The sequence below is a fragment of the Didymella exigua genome (genome assembly GCF_010094145.1).
Source record: "Didymella exigua CBS 183.55 unplaced genomic scaffold M421scaffold_12, whole genome shotgun sequence".
In the NCBI taxonomy this organism is placed as follows: Eukaryota; Fungi; Ascomycota; class Dothideomycetes; order Pleosporales; family Didymellaceae; genus Didymella; species Didymella exigua.
In genome coordinates, this window is record NW_022984786.1 from 588,086 (window position 1) to 606,158 (window position 18,073).

An 18,073-nucleotide genomic window follows, 5' to 3' on the forward strand; every position below is an offset into this window, starting at 1 on the left:
TCGCCGGTAGAGAAACAACAGCCTTGCTGTACTTGCGAAAACGACCTTCGCATTCATTGACGACGGGGTATGCTTCGTTTGCTTCTCATTCTCCCAAATTCCGATCACTCGTTACCAGCATCACAGTACGCCGGTCAACGAGACTACAGCTGCTGAACGGGTAACATCGATGCTGAAGATATGCACGTCACGAAGTCGCTACCTACACCTCCATGGGTATAGTGGCGATCACTTTATGTCGGGCGAGAAAACCCCGCGCGACCGACAACCACGGCATTTTCTCCGTACAAGGTATACTCTCGTTGGTAACAGGGCTCGATGATATAAGAGGTAACATACATGATTTTCGAGCACTTCTTCGCACCTTGAGTATCTCCAACAGCCACCATGGCCTTATTCAACATCGCGCTTTCGTTCTTGGTCTTACATCCTGGGCTCGTCCAAGGTCAAGATGATCTCGGTCTGAGTAATGGCTACACCACCTTCGCGGCTGTGAGCCTGAAGGGCGAAATTGTCAAAAGCTCTCAGACACTCGCCTCTTTAAATTCAACCGGGAACGAGTTCGATTTTCTTCCATCCGACCGACTTGGCCAACTGGCCTTCAACGGTGCTCATCACCTGGGCGATATCACACTTCGTTACCGCACGTCAACTGGCGGAGCGTGGACCAGCATCGACTCTGCGAGCGAACGTAAGCCCGTCACAGCACTGAACCGAACTAGTCAGGGTGTCATTGCCGCTGCAGATTTGGCACCCACCCTGCCCAGCAACCTTCCTGTCAAGGTCATCCGGGAATGGCTTCAGTATGACGACGACTTTGCTGTACGATTCAATATCACAAATGATGGAAACGAGACCGTAGAGTTGGGAAGTCTCGGTCTGCCAGTCAGCATCAACAACATCTTTACTGACAAATCTGCCGAAGATACTGCAGCCCAGTGCGCCCTCGCTGACCCTTACATTGGCCTCGATGCAGGCTATGTGCGTGTCTCACATCTGGAAGGTACCGGTAATGCTCTAGTCATCACGCCGATTGGAGCGACCAAATTTGAGGCTTGGAGGTTTCTGGAGGAGCCCGATGGCAATTTCGGCTATCAATCACAGACCTTCGAAGGAAACTACGAGTGGCAGATCCACACTCTCGCCTATGCACAGAATGAGTGGAATGATAGCGTACCTTGGAACGAACCTACCTCGAAAACTCTACAAAATGGAGAGACATACTCAGTTGGACTCCGTTTCTCAGTTGCAGAGAAGATCCAGACCATTGAAGACACTGTTGTCAAAACTGGATCTCCTCTTGCAGTAGGCATTCCAGGCTACATAATCCCAGCCGACTCCTCAGCTCGCCTGTACCTCACCCATACCTCACCGGTCAAGAAAATCGACGCTGAAGGTGCTTTTACTATTACGAAGCTCTCTTCGTCCGACTCTGCATACAAGCTTACACCGGTACCTTTAGCATGGGGACGAGCTCGCGTGACGATTAAATACGAGGATGGCAAGACACAGACAGTTCACTACAAGATCACCAAAGCAGCGCCGTCCGCACTTGCCGATATGGCCCACTTTTTCTCGACTGCAGCTCACTTCAACAACACTTCGGACCCATTCTTCCGCGCACCATCAATCATGACTTACGACCGTTCAGTTGACAAGATCGTTGAGCAAGACGAGCGCGTTTGGTTTGCCGGAATCAGTGATGAAGCTGGTACTGGAGCATACCTAGCGACCGCCATGAAGCAGTCTGCCCAACCTAACGCAGACGAAGTATCTGTCGTAGATGAGTTCGTGCATAAAACTATGGTGGGCACTCTGCAGCAGAACGATACCTTCGGTGTCGTCGCTAGCGCGTTCTACTATGAGCCAGGTGTTGTCAACTACACTTACGACGATTCAATCGACTGGAATACCTGGGCGGCTTGGGATAAGGCGCGGGCATATACCACACGCCGAGCCTACAACTACATCCACCCGGTGGCCACATACTGGTCACTTTACCGAACCGCCAGAAACTTTCCTGACACGAAACTTCGAGCTGAGTGGTCGTGGTACCTTGGTCGTGCGTTTAACACCACTCAGTACTGCTTGTCCGACGAAGGTGCAAACTGCGACTACGCTCTTGTTGGACTGATGGGCGAATGGGTCCTCGGTGAGCTTCTCAAGGACCTCAAGCGCGAAAGCATGACCAGGGAAGCCTCCGCTCTCGAAGACTCAATGCGCTTCCGCGCCAACCACTGGGAGACCCAAGCCATCCCCTTTGGGAGTGAGATGGCGTGGGACAGTACCGGCCAGGAAGGTGTCTATTACTGGACCGACTACTTCAACTTCCCCAACACGCCCGCCAAAGCCATCAACAGCATCCTCGCCTACATGCCGACTGTTGCTCACTGGGGCTGGAACGGCAATGCGCGCCGCTACTGGGACTTCGTCTACGGCGCTAAGATCCAACAGATCGAGCGCCAGATCCACCACTACGGTTCCGGTCTCAATTCGCTGCCTATGCTGCACTCGTATGAGCAGAATCCGAAGGATAACCTTTACGCTCTTCGCATTGGATTCGCAGGTAACACCGCACCCATCACCAACATCGACAAGGGCGGTTTCGCATCGGCGGCGTTTCACTCTTTTCCCGAGCTCTTGGAGTGGGATCCCTACTCTGGCGACTACGGGCAGGGCTTCTTGGGTCTTGCTCTCGGACAAACCGTCTACATCGTCAAAGATAGTAAGTTCGGCGTCCAGGCTTTCGGAGGCGACATTGATGAGACGACGTCCACTGCTTCATCGACTGTTGTTGCGCCCAAGGATGCGGTGAGGAAGCGCGTATTCGTTGCTGATTTGGGTCTGAAGGCTGAGATCAGCGCTGGTGCGATCACGGAGATCGTATACAATGAGGCTACGCAGAAGCTGGGCCTGAAGATCGCACCTGCTGTGTCCGATAAGGCACTGCGGGCTAAGTCTGCGATTGTCTGGCTGGAGCAACCTGGCTTAAGCACTGTTGGCTTTACCGTTGCGGGCGCCAAGCAAGAGCGTGGTGGCTTTGCAGTCGATCTCTCAAGTGGTAGCGCAACGGTTGAGATCATCAAGTCGTGAGCGATGGACAGTTGCAGATGGACTCCATAATCGTGGAGTCTCATCTCAGTTATAATCGGTCTGTTGTACAGTGATACTACACATAATTTTAACCTTTTGCGGATCATGCTCGTTTTCCTGCACCCGAGCTTTCCTCTCCGAAGGTCTCCACACACATCTTCGACTCTCGATGTTCCAGCTCATCCGCACTTACGAAAGCGGGGGCGGTCTTCCATCTCGTTCTCTTGAGGAAACGAATGTTTCCAGTGGCGGTAGAGCATGTTCACTTCTGAGACATGAGAAGACGAGGATGTGTTTGGGTCGGGTGACAGGATCGCTGTAGTTTGGGGCCGCCGGGCCGGCCATGACAGAAGCACGTCAAGTGAAATATGGATGCCTCCAGCAGAAATTCGGGGGATAAGACTGATGCGGGTTGGATGCCTTCGACGTACTTTGCCCTGTAAGTGTTGCTGGAGCTCCGGTGTGGCTTGCGTTTTCGACTTGATGTAGCACTACGGCTAAACAAAGTTCTGGAGCGCGATCAGATGTCAAGATATCTTGAAACGACACGGCAGTGGCTCCAAGCATGTCTCAGTAAGCTCATGCTCCAGATGCTCGTGTGATCCGTGGCAGAAGATCTGATGTGTGCAGTAGATGTCGCAGAGAGCTATTGAAAAAACTGTAACAATGCTCGCAAAGTACAATTGCATTGGTTTGTACTGTACACTAATGCAGATATCGGTGACATTCGCGCAAAGTCATCGATCCTGAGACCGGATTCGTGTTGCGGCTGATGGTCGATTTGACAGTCGTTGGATGGTCGCGTAGTTGAAAACCGAGCAGCAAATAGTCTAATTACGTGTTTAACTGAATTTTCTTACTGCGGCAGAAAGACGATGCGGTATATTTGGTGGCGGCAACCATGTTCCTGAGCCCATAGCTTGTCCAATATCGATATTTCTGGGGTACCTGAGATCCATATCTGTGATCGACGAGCTATGGCTTGTGATGTCTTAGCTGGCTTGCTCAGATCTGCGCATGCGTCGTGATTGATAACAAGACTGAGCGTTTGTCGTGTTGCAGGGTGCGAGGATGCTGCGGAGCCATCCGTGTGATGTAACTTCCTGCACATCGAAACTTGATTGTTACTGCCGTGGGCGATTATCGAGATTGCATTCCAAGATGTCAATCGCAGAGTCCAGGTACGGTCGGTGGTTCTCCGAGCGGTAGCAAACGTTGGACAATGCCTGCCGAATTCCACAAAATGGGTCGAAAAATTTGCGGACTCACAATGTCGAGCCCTATAAAGGGCACATTTTAGAAATGATTCTAATCGCAGAGCGTATCTTGTGTGCTCCCTGAGCATGCGTATGAAGGATGAGAGGGGCGTGGCAGCTCCGCGCTGTACTTTCACTTCGACCCTTAGTACTTCGCTTGATCGACGTGTCCATTTGCATATAAGCATGCGCTCGATTGGATGAAAACTTTCTCTCTACATCCTCCACTACTAACACTGCACTGTGCTCTACAAAAGTCATGTCGAACGCGGCTGCACAAGAGCAGCACGGCCAAGAAAAAGCGCCTGCAAGTGAAGCACTTGTATATTCGGCTCATTTGGGCCTAGTCGCGGTAAACGCGCTGGCTACTCAGCATCTGTAGCATAACGTTCGAATCATTTTGACTGGAACTTACATGCTTCAGGCATCGACAGGTCGACCGAAGACACATCGAGTGGCGCAGGAGGCGCCAGAAAGAAGCCCGAGGCCGACCAGTACACCGATACGCGGTTGAGTACGAATGATGGAAAAGTCGCCGATGGGACTCTGGACGACGTTAAGACACATACAGGGTCCCTCGACCTCCAAGACATCGGTCATCACGTCACGACTAAGGGCCTTGCACTCACCCTGGACCAACTCCCAGAGCCGAAGTCATACACTTTCACCAGCTCAGACAATAAGGGGTACTTTGATGACAGGAAGCTACCTCGGCGGAACGGACAGCTCCAAGGTGTGGGCGAGACTGAAGATGTACTCTTCGAAGCCAGATGAGGTTGAGTTGGTCTACTGCAGCTTCCTCTTCAATACAAGCCAGGCAGCATATGATCCATCCCGACTAACGATCAGCATTTATCCCTTCAGTGTTCTCGCAAAGGACAAGGAGAATCTGATTGTGCTCGTACGCTATGTGTTCAGTGAGGCTGCTAGAGACGGTCGGCTTTTCTCAGCCGAGGATAAGAAACCCTAAAGAGCGCGCTAGGCGATATTGGAGAAGCCATCGAGAAGGCAGGAGGTAAGAAGCGATCATCGAATCGATACCACCCTTGCTAACGTGATGATAGACGTGGACAAATTGCTGAACATCCATCCACCCAGCAAGCTCCTCCAAGGCTTCTCGTACATGGAGAGTCCTCCTATCTCAAAAGCTACCAAGAGCGCAGAGGTGTCCGACCCGTCCGAAGCAGAGATCGAAGTGTATCGACCGCGAGACACCCCATCCGAGCGCCAGATCTTCGTACCGAACAAAACAAACCCAAAGAAAGCGGCCAAGTCCAAGGTACAGCAGAAGTCGAAAGCGCTGCCCATGGCAGTAGTCGAGAAGAATACACCGGTTCAAGATTCAGCGACTGGGGTCAAGATCTCGAGCATGTAGTCAGACGAGGAGCCATACAAATTCAACTTTAGGCACATGACGGAACCGAAACCAAAGCCAAAGTCAAAGTCGATGACAGCGACGGTTAGTAAGGTGCTCCCGGCAAAAAGGAAGGCAGACGAGGTCGATGTCGAAATCGCAGACGCAGACTAGTATGCTGAGCTGGCAGATCTTGAAGACGAGCGAAAGGAGATCGAGGAAGAGCGGGCGGAGATCTCAAAGCGTCGGGCTGACAGAGAGCGAGAAGAGATGGAAGATGCAAAGCAGATGAAGGATGTCGAGACACGCAGGAAGAAAGTTGAGAGGGAAGAGACCAAGCTCCTGAAGGGCAAGATAGCCACGTGGTTGCTGGCTTATCAGCGACAACACAAGAAAGTTTGAGTCACGGAGGGTAGTGTTTGTTCTTGTGTTGGTCGGACCTAAAGTTGATGTTGCCAGTCCGGCTTGTCTCATCAGATTTTGCTGCACTGCGTGCTGGGCGGCAGGGGAGTGTTTTATGCGCTTGAGGTACTCCGACTTCGACTGGGCTTCATACCCTAAACAAGCTCTCGATTTTTCACAGACATTTTAACCTCTCTTGGACGGCTGATTACAGACAAGCTGTAGAGTAAAGTGATGACAATGAAAGGTGATAACGGTAATCATGGTAATGGAACGGGAGCGTCAATTGTTGGGTGCAGAAACGCGTGCGACTTAGCGCCGGAAGCTGCTGGGAGTCGCCTTCCAATCAGACAAGGGCTGATTATACCTCGGTATACCCCAGTTTTTGACGAGTCTACTCGCTCCACAATCGCGGAAAGCAGAGATGACTAGCGCCTGGTATGACCGAGGCAAATGCCCTTACTGCGTTACGGATGTAGCGAAATGACCCTTTTCTGCGCTGTGCACCCTTCATTGTTCTCGACATCATTACTGTCACTTTTGCAGAATCTCACATTTTGCATCTGTCCAAAATGTCTGGCGAAGCCCTCACCCGCGATGCTGTTGCAAAGCATAACACACCCGAAGACTTGTGGTGTATCGTCGACCACAAAGTCTACGACCTGACCGACTTCGCCGATGCCCACCCTGGTGGCTCCGTCGTTCTCGAACAAGTAGCTGGCACTGACGCCACTACCACCTTCTACAACCTCCATCGACAGGAAGTGCTCCAGAAGTATTCCGACCTGTGCATCGGCACTATCGAAGGCGAAAAGTCCGAGGTCATCGTGCCTCAGCCTGGCGACCTCAGCCCCGTACCCTACGCCGAGCCGCTATGGCTGCGCCCGCAATTCAAGAGCCCATACTTCAAGGAGAGCCACAGGAAGCTCCGGAAGGAGATGCGCATCTTCATCGAGAAAGAGGTCCGTCCTGTGGCGCAGGAGTGTGAGAAGAGCGGCGAGTACATTCCTCAGGAGCTGATTGACAAGATGGCGGCGAACCACATGCTGGCTATGCGTCTGGGTCCTGGAAAGCACCTGCACGGCAAGAATCTGCTTGGCGTGGTCAAGGGCGAGGAGTTCGACTACCTTCACGATCTTGTTCAGGCACAAGAAAGTGTGCGCGTGAACGCGAGAGGTTTCACCGATGGCAACATGGCTGGCATGACCATCTCCTTGACTGCCGTCTTGCAATGGATGCCGGAAGGTGAGCTCAAGACACGAGTGGTCAATGAAGTTCTGAGCGGAAAGAAGAAGATGTGCCTTGCCGTCACGGAAGCTTTTGCTGGCTCAGACGTTGCTGGTCTGAGAACAACCGCGACGCTGACACCGGATGGCAAGCACTACATTGTCAGGGGTACGAAGAAGTGGATTACAAACGGCATGTTCTGTGACTACTTCGTCACTGCCTGCAAGACTGAAAAAGGTTTCTCGGTGCTGCTGGTCGAGAGAGATGAGAATCTTTCGACCAAACTGATCAAGACAGCCTACTCGACGACCGCCGGTACTTCCTTCGTTGAATACAATGACTGCAAGGTCCCTGTAGAGCACCTTCTCGGCAAGCATCACCAGGGATTTGCTGTCATCATGGCCAACTTCAACCACGAACGCTTCATGTTGGCTTGCGCAGTCATTCGGCACTCGCGTACAATTGTCGAGGAGTGCTTGAAGTGGTGCAACCAGCGGGTAGTCTTCGGCAAGAAGCTCGTCGAGCAGCCCGCTATGCGACAGAAGTAGGTCCTTACCCTGTGATACCTGTCGCCTTCCGACGGGCTGCCCAATGAACATTTTCACGGAGATGCTAACGATACACTAGACTCGCAGAGATGATCTCCCTGGTCGAAGCAAACCAGGCCTGGCTCGAGTCCATCGCCTACCAGATGTCGCACATGTCCTACGACCAGCAATCGAAGCTGCTTGGTGGGCCTATCGGGTTACTAAAGTCGTATTCTACACGCTCTGCACACGAGATTGCCGACCGGGCAACCAACATCTTCGGTGGACGAGGCCTGACACAGTCCGGTATGGGCAAGTACATAGAAGAGTTCCATCGCACATACAAGTTCGACGCCATCCTAGGTGGAACAGAAGAGGTTCTCGCCGATCTGGGCGTGAGACAGGCGTATAAGAACTTCCCCAAGAGCATGTTGTAGGCGAAGGCAGACATGGTGTAGGATAGAGGTGTTGCATGTTAGCAAGCACATACGAATAGACCTGTCATTTATTAAAGTGCCAATCGATCGATCTGTCGTCTATCGTAAGTTTTGGACGAGCCAGGGACGACCAGGCGGGCGTATCACCAGGCCGTTGAAGTTCGGATGGCGAACGTTTCTGGAACATGTGTGTCACTGACAGGTTCGAAATAGTCAAACAGCTTCCAAACATGGCTATGCTCGCTGTGTGTCACTGGCTTGTACGACGATCGTACGCGGAATGTAAAGCAACCTGGGTCCTTGGGTCGGATAAGCACGTTGGGTAATACAACGATGTCGCTAGATGTCGATAGCCGAGTGTACATAGACTATCGATCTGTACTCTGCCGAGCGTATTGCTGGGGGGTGGATGCCGTTTGTAGCGTCAAGGGAGTCGACCGGCCAGGCAGCCGACAGCAACATAACGTTGTGATCATCATGAAGTGGCGCGCACCTCTAATCTCCACGACTGATGGTGAGGATCATCGGCACGGGGGTGTCCCTGGCGCTGCTCCGCATCCTTCCACTCGGACGCTCTCGTCCAATCGCCAGAGCCGGCACGCGCCTCAGCCGCCTGTGGCGAGGGTGCCAGCAGCTGTCCGTCCACGTGTCACATGCCTCCAGCGGCCGCCGTGCAGCTGCATCTGCACCAGGCGCGTGAGACACGGCGAGATTGGATGGCAAATTCACGGAGGTGCAGTGCTGTGGTGATGCCGCTGTCGCCGACTGCAGGTGTCCTCTGGTGTGAGTACGTGTCACCTGCACGGCATCACCAAGGCAGGTCCAGCGAGGTATGCGACGCGCAGATAGTGTGGTGTCTTAGGTGTTCACCATGAAAGACGCTGCAGAGTGAGACATCTAGGGAGCAATATGAAAGCAAGCCGCTCCTTCCAATACCGCCAACCCAGGAAGGTGAGGCTCAACAGGCAGTCACGATAGCGCTGTGTTCCTGCATGGATGGTTGCGATGGCAAATGCAGGGTAGAAGGCGGTGGAAGCCGCTCGATTCGGTCACGTCAGATGCCTCACCATGCGCTGCGGCGGTTTGGACGCAGGCCGGCTCGAGTCGAGTGCAAGCGCATCAGTCACTGCCGTCAGTGCATTGTCTTGTCATCCGGCCGCGAGGCATGCTTTGCCGGACTTTGATCTGCTTAAAGGAAGCGCCGCAGCCTGCCTCGCCTTAACTCGCCCATTACCTCGCCGTCTGTCCCCTTGCTCTACCACGGTTTGCCCACGCCCGTCACTACATTGCTCACCCACGGCGCCTTCACCCCAACAACCCGCCCAACCACGCTTTCACCACGCCTTCTGTCCCTACATAAGCCTCGCTGTGCCCTTCTCTACGCCAGCATTCTCACCCGAGCACACGACACTGCCTCCACTGCCTCACTTGCCGCTTTCATCTGCGACCGGCGCTATCTCCGTTATCTCAACCTCATCGGCCGCCACTACCACCGTCGTCACCGTCACCGCACGTACCGCAGCACACCTCACCATCAATCACCGCCATCATGATGCGTCGCTCTGACTCCATTTCCAGCATCAGCTCGATGGGCTCTGACGCCGACGAGACGATGCGCATCTTCGTCAAGACTGTGTCTGGCGATGCTAGTAAGTAGCTACTCGCCACTCGGTATCTGGGATTCCGAACCTCGGAACCACGCCAGGGTCTCACATGCGCAATACTGACGTGCTCCAGCAATTCCCCTTTCGATACCCGCCAACACCTCCATCTCGACCCTTCGCAGCATCCTCGCACTGCGCACCAACCTGCCCGAGCCCGCAGATCTGCGCCTCGTGTACGCCGGGAAGCACCTCTCCTCGGCATCCACAACGCTCGGCGAGTACGCAATCGCGCCGAATGCAACGCTGCACATGGCACTGCCCCTGCGCGGTGGCATGCCGCCCAAGAAGATCCGCTGCAGCCACAAGGAATGCAAGGACGCGGCGCAGCGCATCGTCGGCGACTGCGGGTTCTGCAACGGGCATTTCTGCGGCAAGCACCGCCTCCTGGAGGATCACAAGTGCGAGGGCCTCGAGGACTGCAAGAAGGAGAGCCACGAGCGGAACGCAAATAAGCTGAACAGCGAGCGCACCATGGCTATCAAGGGCATCTGAACACCTGTTATGAAGTCGAGCTGAGGCCGAAAGCCGTGGGGGCATAGGCTGACGCTTGCAGGACCTAGGGGTCATCAGTGCGAGTCGAGCGTTGCGAATTGCTTTGTCTTGCGTACTTCAGCCAGTGAGTTTGGCGGCTGCTTTGCCTGGAGTTTAGGGTCTGAAGGGCTGCTAATATTATGCTCCCTTATACGTACTTGGAGCAAGGCGTTCTGGATACAGCTCCCTTATCACGCATTGTTAGTCTTTGACTAGCCGCGATCGAATCAATATCTATACTCACTCATCTGTCTCATATCTTGTCCGTGACGAGGGACCGTGAAGCCCAGACAGATGTTTACATCCACTTTACAGTGATATATGCTTGTAAAGAGGTTGCTGAGCAATGATGTTGTGTCAATGGTGATCTACACTTCCAGCAGGTTTGCAGTCGACGTACGGCCGCTACGATTCAACATCCTCATGCACACGAGAGTATTACCCTTTGGACGGCAAAGTTACTTGTATCTGCGTCTTCTGTGAATGGACGACGTACACACCTCACTTCCCTACCTCCAAGCAGACATCACACCACATATTGTACCTGAGTGCATACGCGCCTGCACAGCGTCTCAGTTCTTACGAGTCTTCTCGAACCCCAATGTCTCCGCCTCACTCCCGAGCTCTGGCATGTCTCAGCACCCCCCACCGGGCCATTGGCAACCTCTGCCCTGGATAATGGGCCGGCAAGTCTTGGGATGGCGGACATGACGCTACGCCGATCGTGAAGATGTAGCATCAGTGACATACAGACCCTAGCGTCCACTCCGCTCCGATGTACAGAGTGCGTGGTGATGTTGGATGCCCATGACCGCGGAGGTCACGGGTATGGCAGCTGGGGAATCAAAGTTGAGGACTCTTCTCAGCAGGCCGAAACGTCTTGTTGGGAGGTGATATCAGCCCTGTAGATCCGAGCTCGATAACATAGTCCTGGAAAGGCTATGACGTTGGCAACCTAACATCTTGAAGTCGTGAGTGATGTAGAATAGATCGAGACTCTTTCTCGCGGCTCGGGTAGACTTTGATATGGGTACGAAATGGATGCTGTATGCAAAGTTGTGGAACTCGTTCTTGGTGACTTTCTTGTCTGCACATCGCATAAATGTTGGCATGACACGCAGCCTTCAACGAGCACGATCGCATGTCCGCTTCCGCTCTATTTCGCCTGATTTTGTTTATTCACACATTGTTGTGGTTATTTGTTGCCTTGTGAGTCTTTTGCACAGCTTGTAGTTGTGAAGCTTATATTTGGTGGTGAAGTGAGCGTTGTGATAGCGGCGACGTACATGCATGCAGTGGGCCGACTTAGAACCTCAAGCGGGAACCTTGGGCGATGAGAAAGGAAGTAGAGCAGTTAGGCTGAGCTAAAATAGTCTGTTCGCGCTGTGAGATCGCATGTCTGGGCAAAGGTGTTGGTGGACTGAGGAGGACGTCGATGCGCTGACAGCAGCCTTGCTTGCGGACAGTAGCCTTGCTTACGGACAGGATTGGGTATAAGCTTTCTCGGGATCTATCAAACCTCGCTGTAAAATGGTTGTGTGAGAGCATTGCTCGAGTGTTCGTGTTGCTGGATTGCAGTCAAGGTCATCCGGGCTGTGTCAACAACCAAATAACCGTTGACTGTGAGTCTGAAAGAGGAGGATCATAACTTCTAGGTTATCCATCGCACCTACCCTACAGTACAGAAATTTCCACATTCGCCCAGAGAATGTCTGAGGGAAAAGCATTGACTCCTGACCCCAAAGATCGTCCAAAATCGACCAGTACACCCCGTGCGCGACGGCTGTTCCGGCACACGTGCACACGACGCACTATTTTCTTCTTTCTATCCTCGCAAGTATCACAAATCTAAGTGGCAGTAGTCCGCTCTCAGAGGCTACCACGTGTGTCAGGAAGACAGTCACGGATCAGAAAGAATATTTGCCATGCGCGTGTGCCAGAGCAAAGATCTCATGCGCCCTCTTGGGCGTCACCGTTGAATGTAGGCCCCGGGACCTCAACTCTTGCTTGGCACGTAGCTAGAAAGCTGGCGATCTTTCAGCAAAAGTACAGCCAGAAGGCCGATTGGAGATCTTAATCGAACAGGTTGGGAGGGTAGGTTGAATGCACACAGCAGAACGACCGGCGAGGCCATCGAGCAACGTAGGCCCTCGATCAAAGCGCACCCTTGAATAAAGTTAACAGAACATGACAGAAGGAGCATGCAGTGCCAAGTTCTTACGATTTGTGTCATTGCCATCGGCTTACGCTCGAGGCTACACTCGTCCTGGGTAACGCATCATATTGTTACGTATCTAACGAATTCTATTAGTATTATGTGTAAGACAGGCCCGTATCGGACTCCCTCGACAATGCAGATGCTATCGTTGCCACGCCGGTAGATCACTGTCAGTAGTTATAGGACACAAACACACAGAAGGCCGTTTACCTCGTCGCAAGACCAAACATTGCGAGTCATGACAAATGCACAGACATAGAATTACAGCGAACCAAGATAAGGATGCTTTTGGTTCGGTAGTCTCTTCTCCGCGCACTTGGTGCGCGTCGATCATGATGTGCTTCTCAAAGCAGATTTGGATGAAGATGATCTGCGATACCTAGGGCGATTCCGGGCTTGTTCTGTTTCGGGTCATTGTGCCCGCTTAGAGTTGACGCTGGTCTATCTTGGCGATGGCTCTTACCCGCCAGAGAACGTCCGCTCTCGATCCCACACCAAACAAGCGCGCCTTTTGCCGTAATCGTGCTCATTATTCCACGCGTAACGGGGCGTTTTACCATCTGGCTCTGTCAAGGAAACGTTTTGCGTCATTGAGACCCTTCCGTAATGTGGAAACAGGATCTGGCTGTCTGAGGGCCACGAGCTTGATGCAGCGCGACGAGCAAACAACGCGCTCTCCTCACCGCTGCGCCATGATTCGTGATGAGGTTCTGCTTGCTACATAATTTAGGTGGTGCAGGATAGGGATGACGAACGGCTGCACCTCCTATCTGCGTTGTTGCAAAAGGAATCACAAGCGTGGAACGGTTGTCGATCTTCCATCCGGGCCGGACAGCCAAGCACAAGCCGGTTGAGGCTATGATAAGATAAAGAAGCAACAGCATCCCGGCGCCCGATTTATCTTGATATTGGCATTCGATGTTGCGATGCTGTTGAGTGGATTGGTCCCTGTCACTGACCTTGGTACACTTCCAATCTAGCTCACCTTCAGGCCGCCCTTTGAGTGTTATTCTTTTGGTCCGGCTTGGTATTACCGTACGGATCGCTGTGCAATATTCTGTGGACATTAGCCACCGCCCTGCGATACAGCCCAGAGCCTCAGTGGTCGCACACTTGGTAGTCTGGATGCATTCTTAGCCGTGGAGTACTGATGGGTATGGCTAAGGCGGAATGTATATCGTTCTCTTGGACTGTGGAACCAGCCGGCCCAATCCGCGACGCCCAAACGCTGCTTCCCGCTGACTTCCGCCAAGAGAGGCCCGCTCCGCCTTCAAGAAACTCCCTAATCTCCCTGGTTATGAACGAACAAAACAGTGCCTACCTGACAACGTTTGAGCCCGTGCAATCTGTGGAAGATTTGTCTGCAGCCTATCAGCGGCGCCGATCACAGCAGATGCCACCAAGAGGGGAAGGGACATCTTGCATTTACCAACCATGGTAGCCCGCGGATTCCATGGTTACGCATGATGCTTTCGAAACAGTGGCGACTGATTCAGCAAAGTAACGAGTGAGCTTGCAGGAGATTTCGATTTTTGCACCATCGTCATAGGCTTGGGTACTGTCCCACCCCCCAGGTTGGTCCCTTCCGTGGGGAAGCTCAACACTAATATGACACCGGACACTGAATGTACGCTATCTCCCGCATCTGGTTGCGCGTACCCACAGTAGGCTTGGCTACCCACTGCAAATATCCGGGCACGTCGATGGGCATCACTCTGAGGCTGGCGGAGTTGAGGGTCCCGTAGTGCGTGTGGGCCCTGGACCTTGGCCTTCCCTTAGGTTTGCTCCTTGCGTTGCTTGTGTACGCCTGCGGCTTGTAAGTCATCATTGCACGGACTGTTTGACTACCACGTCACCAAGGATAAGGAGCCAGCCACAAGATGAACGCGCGTGCTTGGTAGAGGTGGGCCTCCTAAGTGAGCCCGAAGTCTAGTCGCATGCCCCGGATCCGAAACTCAGCTGCACAAGAGTACAGTTGTGAATACACATACATATACCTTCGCCCTTCGCTGTCATCTGTCTCCATAACAACTCATCCCAACACTCGTGCACCGAACTCAGCGCGTTCCCTCCAATACACGCACGTGTTGAGCACCCAAACCTTGCAGGCCAACCTTACCTTATCGAGTGCATCACTCTTTCCTCTTTCACAAATTCTCACACTGTGACATGGGCGACACGGACAACTCAGCAGCCATGCCTTCTCAATCATTTGAAAAGGACAACCGCAAAGGCAGCGAAGCCAGCATGCCTCTATCAACGTCAACTGCCTCCCGTGCTCCATCTATGCGCGAGTTTCGACGCTCTTCGTCAGGCGACGATGCAGAGCATGACTGGCCACGGACTTGGCGAGCATACGCGTGTCTGCTCGGCTGCTTTTTCCTCATGTTCAACTCCTGGGGACTGGTGAACGCTTACGGGACATGGTCGTCATACTACGTTGGCCACTCGCTCCGGAATGTTGATCAGCTCGAGTTGAACTTGATCGGTGGCTCACAGTGTTTTCTTGTCCTCCTTCTCTCTAACCCGGTAGGGCGACTCCTGGATGCCGGTCACTTCCGCAAAGTCATCGGTTTCGGCACTGTCTTCGTCCCTCTGGGGCTCTTCATTCTTTCGGTCGTGCATCCCTCTAGCGTCGAAGCCATTGCAAACTTCGGCCCAATCTGGGCGACTCAAGGGCTCGTCGTTGGCTTGGGCATGGCTCCGTTCTTTGTTTCCAGCTCTCAAGGTATGTCGATCTAATACAGATGCTTTTCGTAGGTCCGCTGACCATCACACAGTCGCTGCAACATGGTTCCCTAAGCGCAGAGGACTTGCTGTAGGGTACGTTGCCTGCGGTGCCAGCATTGCAGGTGTGGTCTATCCTACCATGCTGCGTTACCTCATTGAGGCGGTGGGCTTCAACAATGCAGTCCGCTACGTTGCTGCTCTGACCGCAGTCACCTGCATCTACTCCTTTATCTTTGCAACACCAAACCCTATCCACGAGTTCCACAAGCCGGAGAGCTGGTTCAAAGTGCGCACATGGTTCGATACAGATGCATTCAAAAATAAGGCGTGGTGTTGGTTTACTGCCGCCGTAGCTTTCATGTTTTTCGGTTTCTACCCAGTCTTCTTCAACCTTGAGGAGGTATGTACTGATATGCAGAGGAATATAAACGATCGCTAACGAAGCAAAGTGGGCAGCAGTTCGAGGCTTCGGAACCCGCAACAGTTCAGGCGATGTTGCAGCGCCAGCATCACCAAGCAACGTGAACGACAAGCCGCTTCAGACTTTCTGGCTTCTGACCATTATGAACGGAGCTTCCACCATCGGCCGCCTGACCCTCGCCCAATTTTCCGACAAGACAGGACCCCTCAATATGCACATCGGTTCACAATTCGTCTGCTCGCTCCTCACTCTGATTCTATGGTCCCTGGCTGCATCTGAGACTGAAGCGATTGCCTTCTGCGTGGTCTTTGGCGTCTTCTCTGGAATGGTCATCGGACTACCACCTGCATCTGTAGCCAACATCCTAAGTTGTACCTACACCGCTCCTGAGACTGCATCTCTGGCCAAAAAGAAGCTCGGTCACTGGGTCGGTATGATGTACAGCTTCGCTGCCATCCCAGCCCTCCTTGGGCCCATCATTGCTGGACATCTCGTCACCGAGTACTCTACCTACATCACAGTACAAATGTGGTCAGGTGCCAACCTCTTCCTCTCTTTCATCTGCATGATGGTCGCCCGTTGGTACCTTCCATGCTTCGATGGCGAGAGCTTCGCGCATCATCTCTCCCGTAAGCACGCTTCTACTAAGGAGAAGCTTCGATTGGGCAGCGATACTACCGCGGTGGGTATGATGAAACCCGCCACCTTCTCGCAGACACCTACTCGCGTCCCAAGCATAGTAGCTCCTAGCGAAAAGCTCGAGCAGCCGGCACAGTCACCCGAGCGCCTGGTTTAGAGCTTCCTCCTTCCATTACGAGTTTATGACTTTAGACGACAGTTTTGTTGATAGCTATTTTCCAAAAAGCGTTTGACCGGCACATGGAAGCCAGATGGGGAGTGTTTCATGCGGTTCGGTTCTTTACGATGCCACTTTATTACACGTAGGCGCATGGAGCTCCTCACAGGCTGAGGTTGAGCATCAGTTTACGAGATACCATATTTAAGCAAGATCACCAATAAACTTCATGACCGATTCCAATCGTGACCTGCAGATACGATTGTTCCGTGATACCGGTGCTTGCCCAACAGAGAAGCCGCAAACAGCACTCGATAGGGGCTATCGCAGATCTTTCACTGTTCCTCTTGGCTGAAGCAATGAATTCGAACGCGTGGTCGCCAACGTATGCCATGCAGCTGAGAGCCCGGTATCCGGTACAACACCATGCAGCGATCGTTTGCGGCACATATGGTGCGAGATGCGCACCCCCTACTTCACCCGACGCGCATTGCAGATCGCTTCACAGCCTCACCGCTAGCAGCCCGACATGGAGAAAGAGCCTTCCGTGTGGACCTCAGGCATCGCTGTTTCGAACTGCACTTGTCATGCTGAAGTCACAAAGAAGTCACAAAGAAGTCACAAAGAACTTTTTGCGGCGATTCGAGCATGTTTCTCGTCAATTTTGATCAAAGAACCAAAGCCCTTTGGTACATCAATCTGGTTGTTGATGCGTTCTTGGCTGTGATCGAGACCGATTCAGGGACCAGGCGCCACTGCCGCATCGCTGCGGATGTGGCTTGCGGCGCCAGCCTGCAGACAGCGGGGCAACGCCTAACATGGGTGGATTGGTCTGGCCTCCGACATCGAGCGGTCGTCAAAGAAGCTAGGGCTGGGCTCCGCGGAGGTGGTCACAACTCGGGCCCTTTGAGCGAATGAGTAATACACGAGAAGTCCGTCTCGTCGACATCGTTACGCTGTGCATACAGACAACTGGAGTGAAGGGTATGGCGAACGCGGCATATCTAGTTAGTAGATTCGACGCGATTACTTCCTCAGTCTTTGCCAAATTGCAGCAAACACGACTCAAGTTCATTGAGTAGCACAGTATCGTGCGTAGCTGTAAACCTTCCCTGTTTCATGCGGCTCAGGTCGATACGACTCGGCTTTTCGCTGACGGTGTAACATCCGGAAGGCACCCGGGTGGGCTGCGGAATGCTGGTGTCACTGCATGCATCCGACGTCGTTACCGAGCCAAGGGCTTGATGGAAAACGCAATTGCCATACTGCGTGCGTTGCGCGTGGAGGGGTCTAGAATTGATGCAACCTAAACGAGATTGAGCATGCCACGTAGATTTTTTCGCAGATAGATGTTGAGCGATAATCTAAAAGGTGCGCACCGCATGCTAGGGCGAAATCTTCGTGCCGACTTGAATGG

General features: G+C 53.0%; 6 protein-coding genes across 6 annotated transcripts; all 6 read left to right on the forward strand.

Moving 5' to 3' along the window:
• Positions 1-387: 387 nt before the first annotated feature.
• Positions 388-3,093, forward strand: M421DRAFT_100731 (uncharacterized protein; the record flags this gene model as incomplete). The annotated part of the gene is made up of 1 exon (XM_033586557.1): positions 388-3,093. The coding sequence occupies one exon, from the start codon at positions 388-390 to the stop codon at positions 3,091-3,093; it is 2,706 nt and encodes a 901-aa protein (XP_033449265.1).
• Positions 3,094-4,608: 1,515 nt separating this feature from the next.
• On the forward strand, positions 4,609-6,105 carry M421DRAFT_4837 (uncharacterized protein; the record flags this gene model as incomplete). The annotated part of the gene is made up of 7 exons (XM_033594746.1): positions 4,609-4,660; positions 4,774-5,002; positions 5,055-5,284; positions 5,332-5,364; positions 5,414-5,703; positions 5,757-5,808; positions 5,894-6,105. 7 exons carry the CDS (start codon positions 4,609-4,611, stop codon positions 6,103-6,105), a joined length of 1,098 nt encoding a protein of 365 aa, XP_033449266.1.
• A 422-nt stretch (positions 6,106-6,527) lies between these two features.
• M421DRAFT_420247 (acyl-CoA dehydrogenase family protein) lies at positions 6,528-8,377 on the forward strand. The gene is made up of 2 exons (XM_033592411.1): positions 6,528-7,876; positions 7,960-8,377. The coding sequence occupies exons 1-2, from the start codon at positions 6,678-6,680 to the stop codon at positions 8,294-8,296; spliced, it is 1,536 nt and encodes a 511-aa protein (XP_033449267.1). The 5' UTR covers positions 6,528-6,677; the 3' UTR covers positions 8,297-8,377.
• Positions 8,378-9,175: 798 nt separating this feature from the next.
• Positions 9,176-9,933, forward strand: M421DRAFT_144765 (uncharacterized protein). The gene has a single exon (XM_033587522.1). It carries the CDS (start codon positions 9,365-9,367, stop codon positions 9,860-9,862), a length of 498 nt encoding a protein of 165 aa, XP_033449268.1. The 5' UTR covers positions 9,176-9,364; the 3' UTR covers positions 9,863-9,933.
• Positions 9,846-10,452, forward strand: M421DRAFT_92130 (uncharacterized protein; the record flags this gene model as incomplete). The annotated part of the gene is made up of 2 exons (XM_033598010.1): positions 9,846-9,945; positions 10,034-10,452. The coding sequence occupies 2 exons, from the start codon at positions 9,846-9,848 to the stop codon at positions 10,450-10,452; spliced, it is 519 nt and encodes a 172-aa protein (XP_033449269.1).
• A 4,453-nt stretch (positions 10,453-14,905) lies between these two features.
• M421DRAFT_4839 (MFS general substrate transporter) lies at positions 14,906-16,656 on the forward strand (the record flags this gene model as incomplete). Its single annotated transcript, XM_033594747.1, has 3 exons — positions 14,906-15,437; positions 15,490-15,839; positions 15,889-16,656. 3 exons carry the CDS (start codon positions 14,906-14,908, stop codon positions 16,654-16,656), a joined length of 1,650 nt encoding a protein of 549 aa, XP_033449270.1.
• Between the last annotated feature and the right edge of the window lie 1,417 nt (positions 16,657-18,073).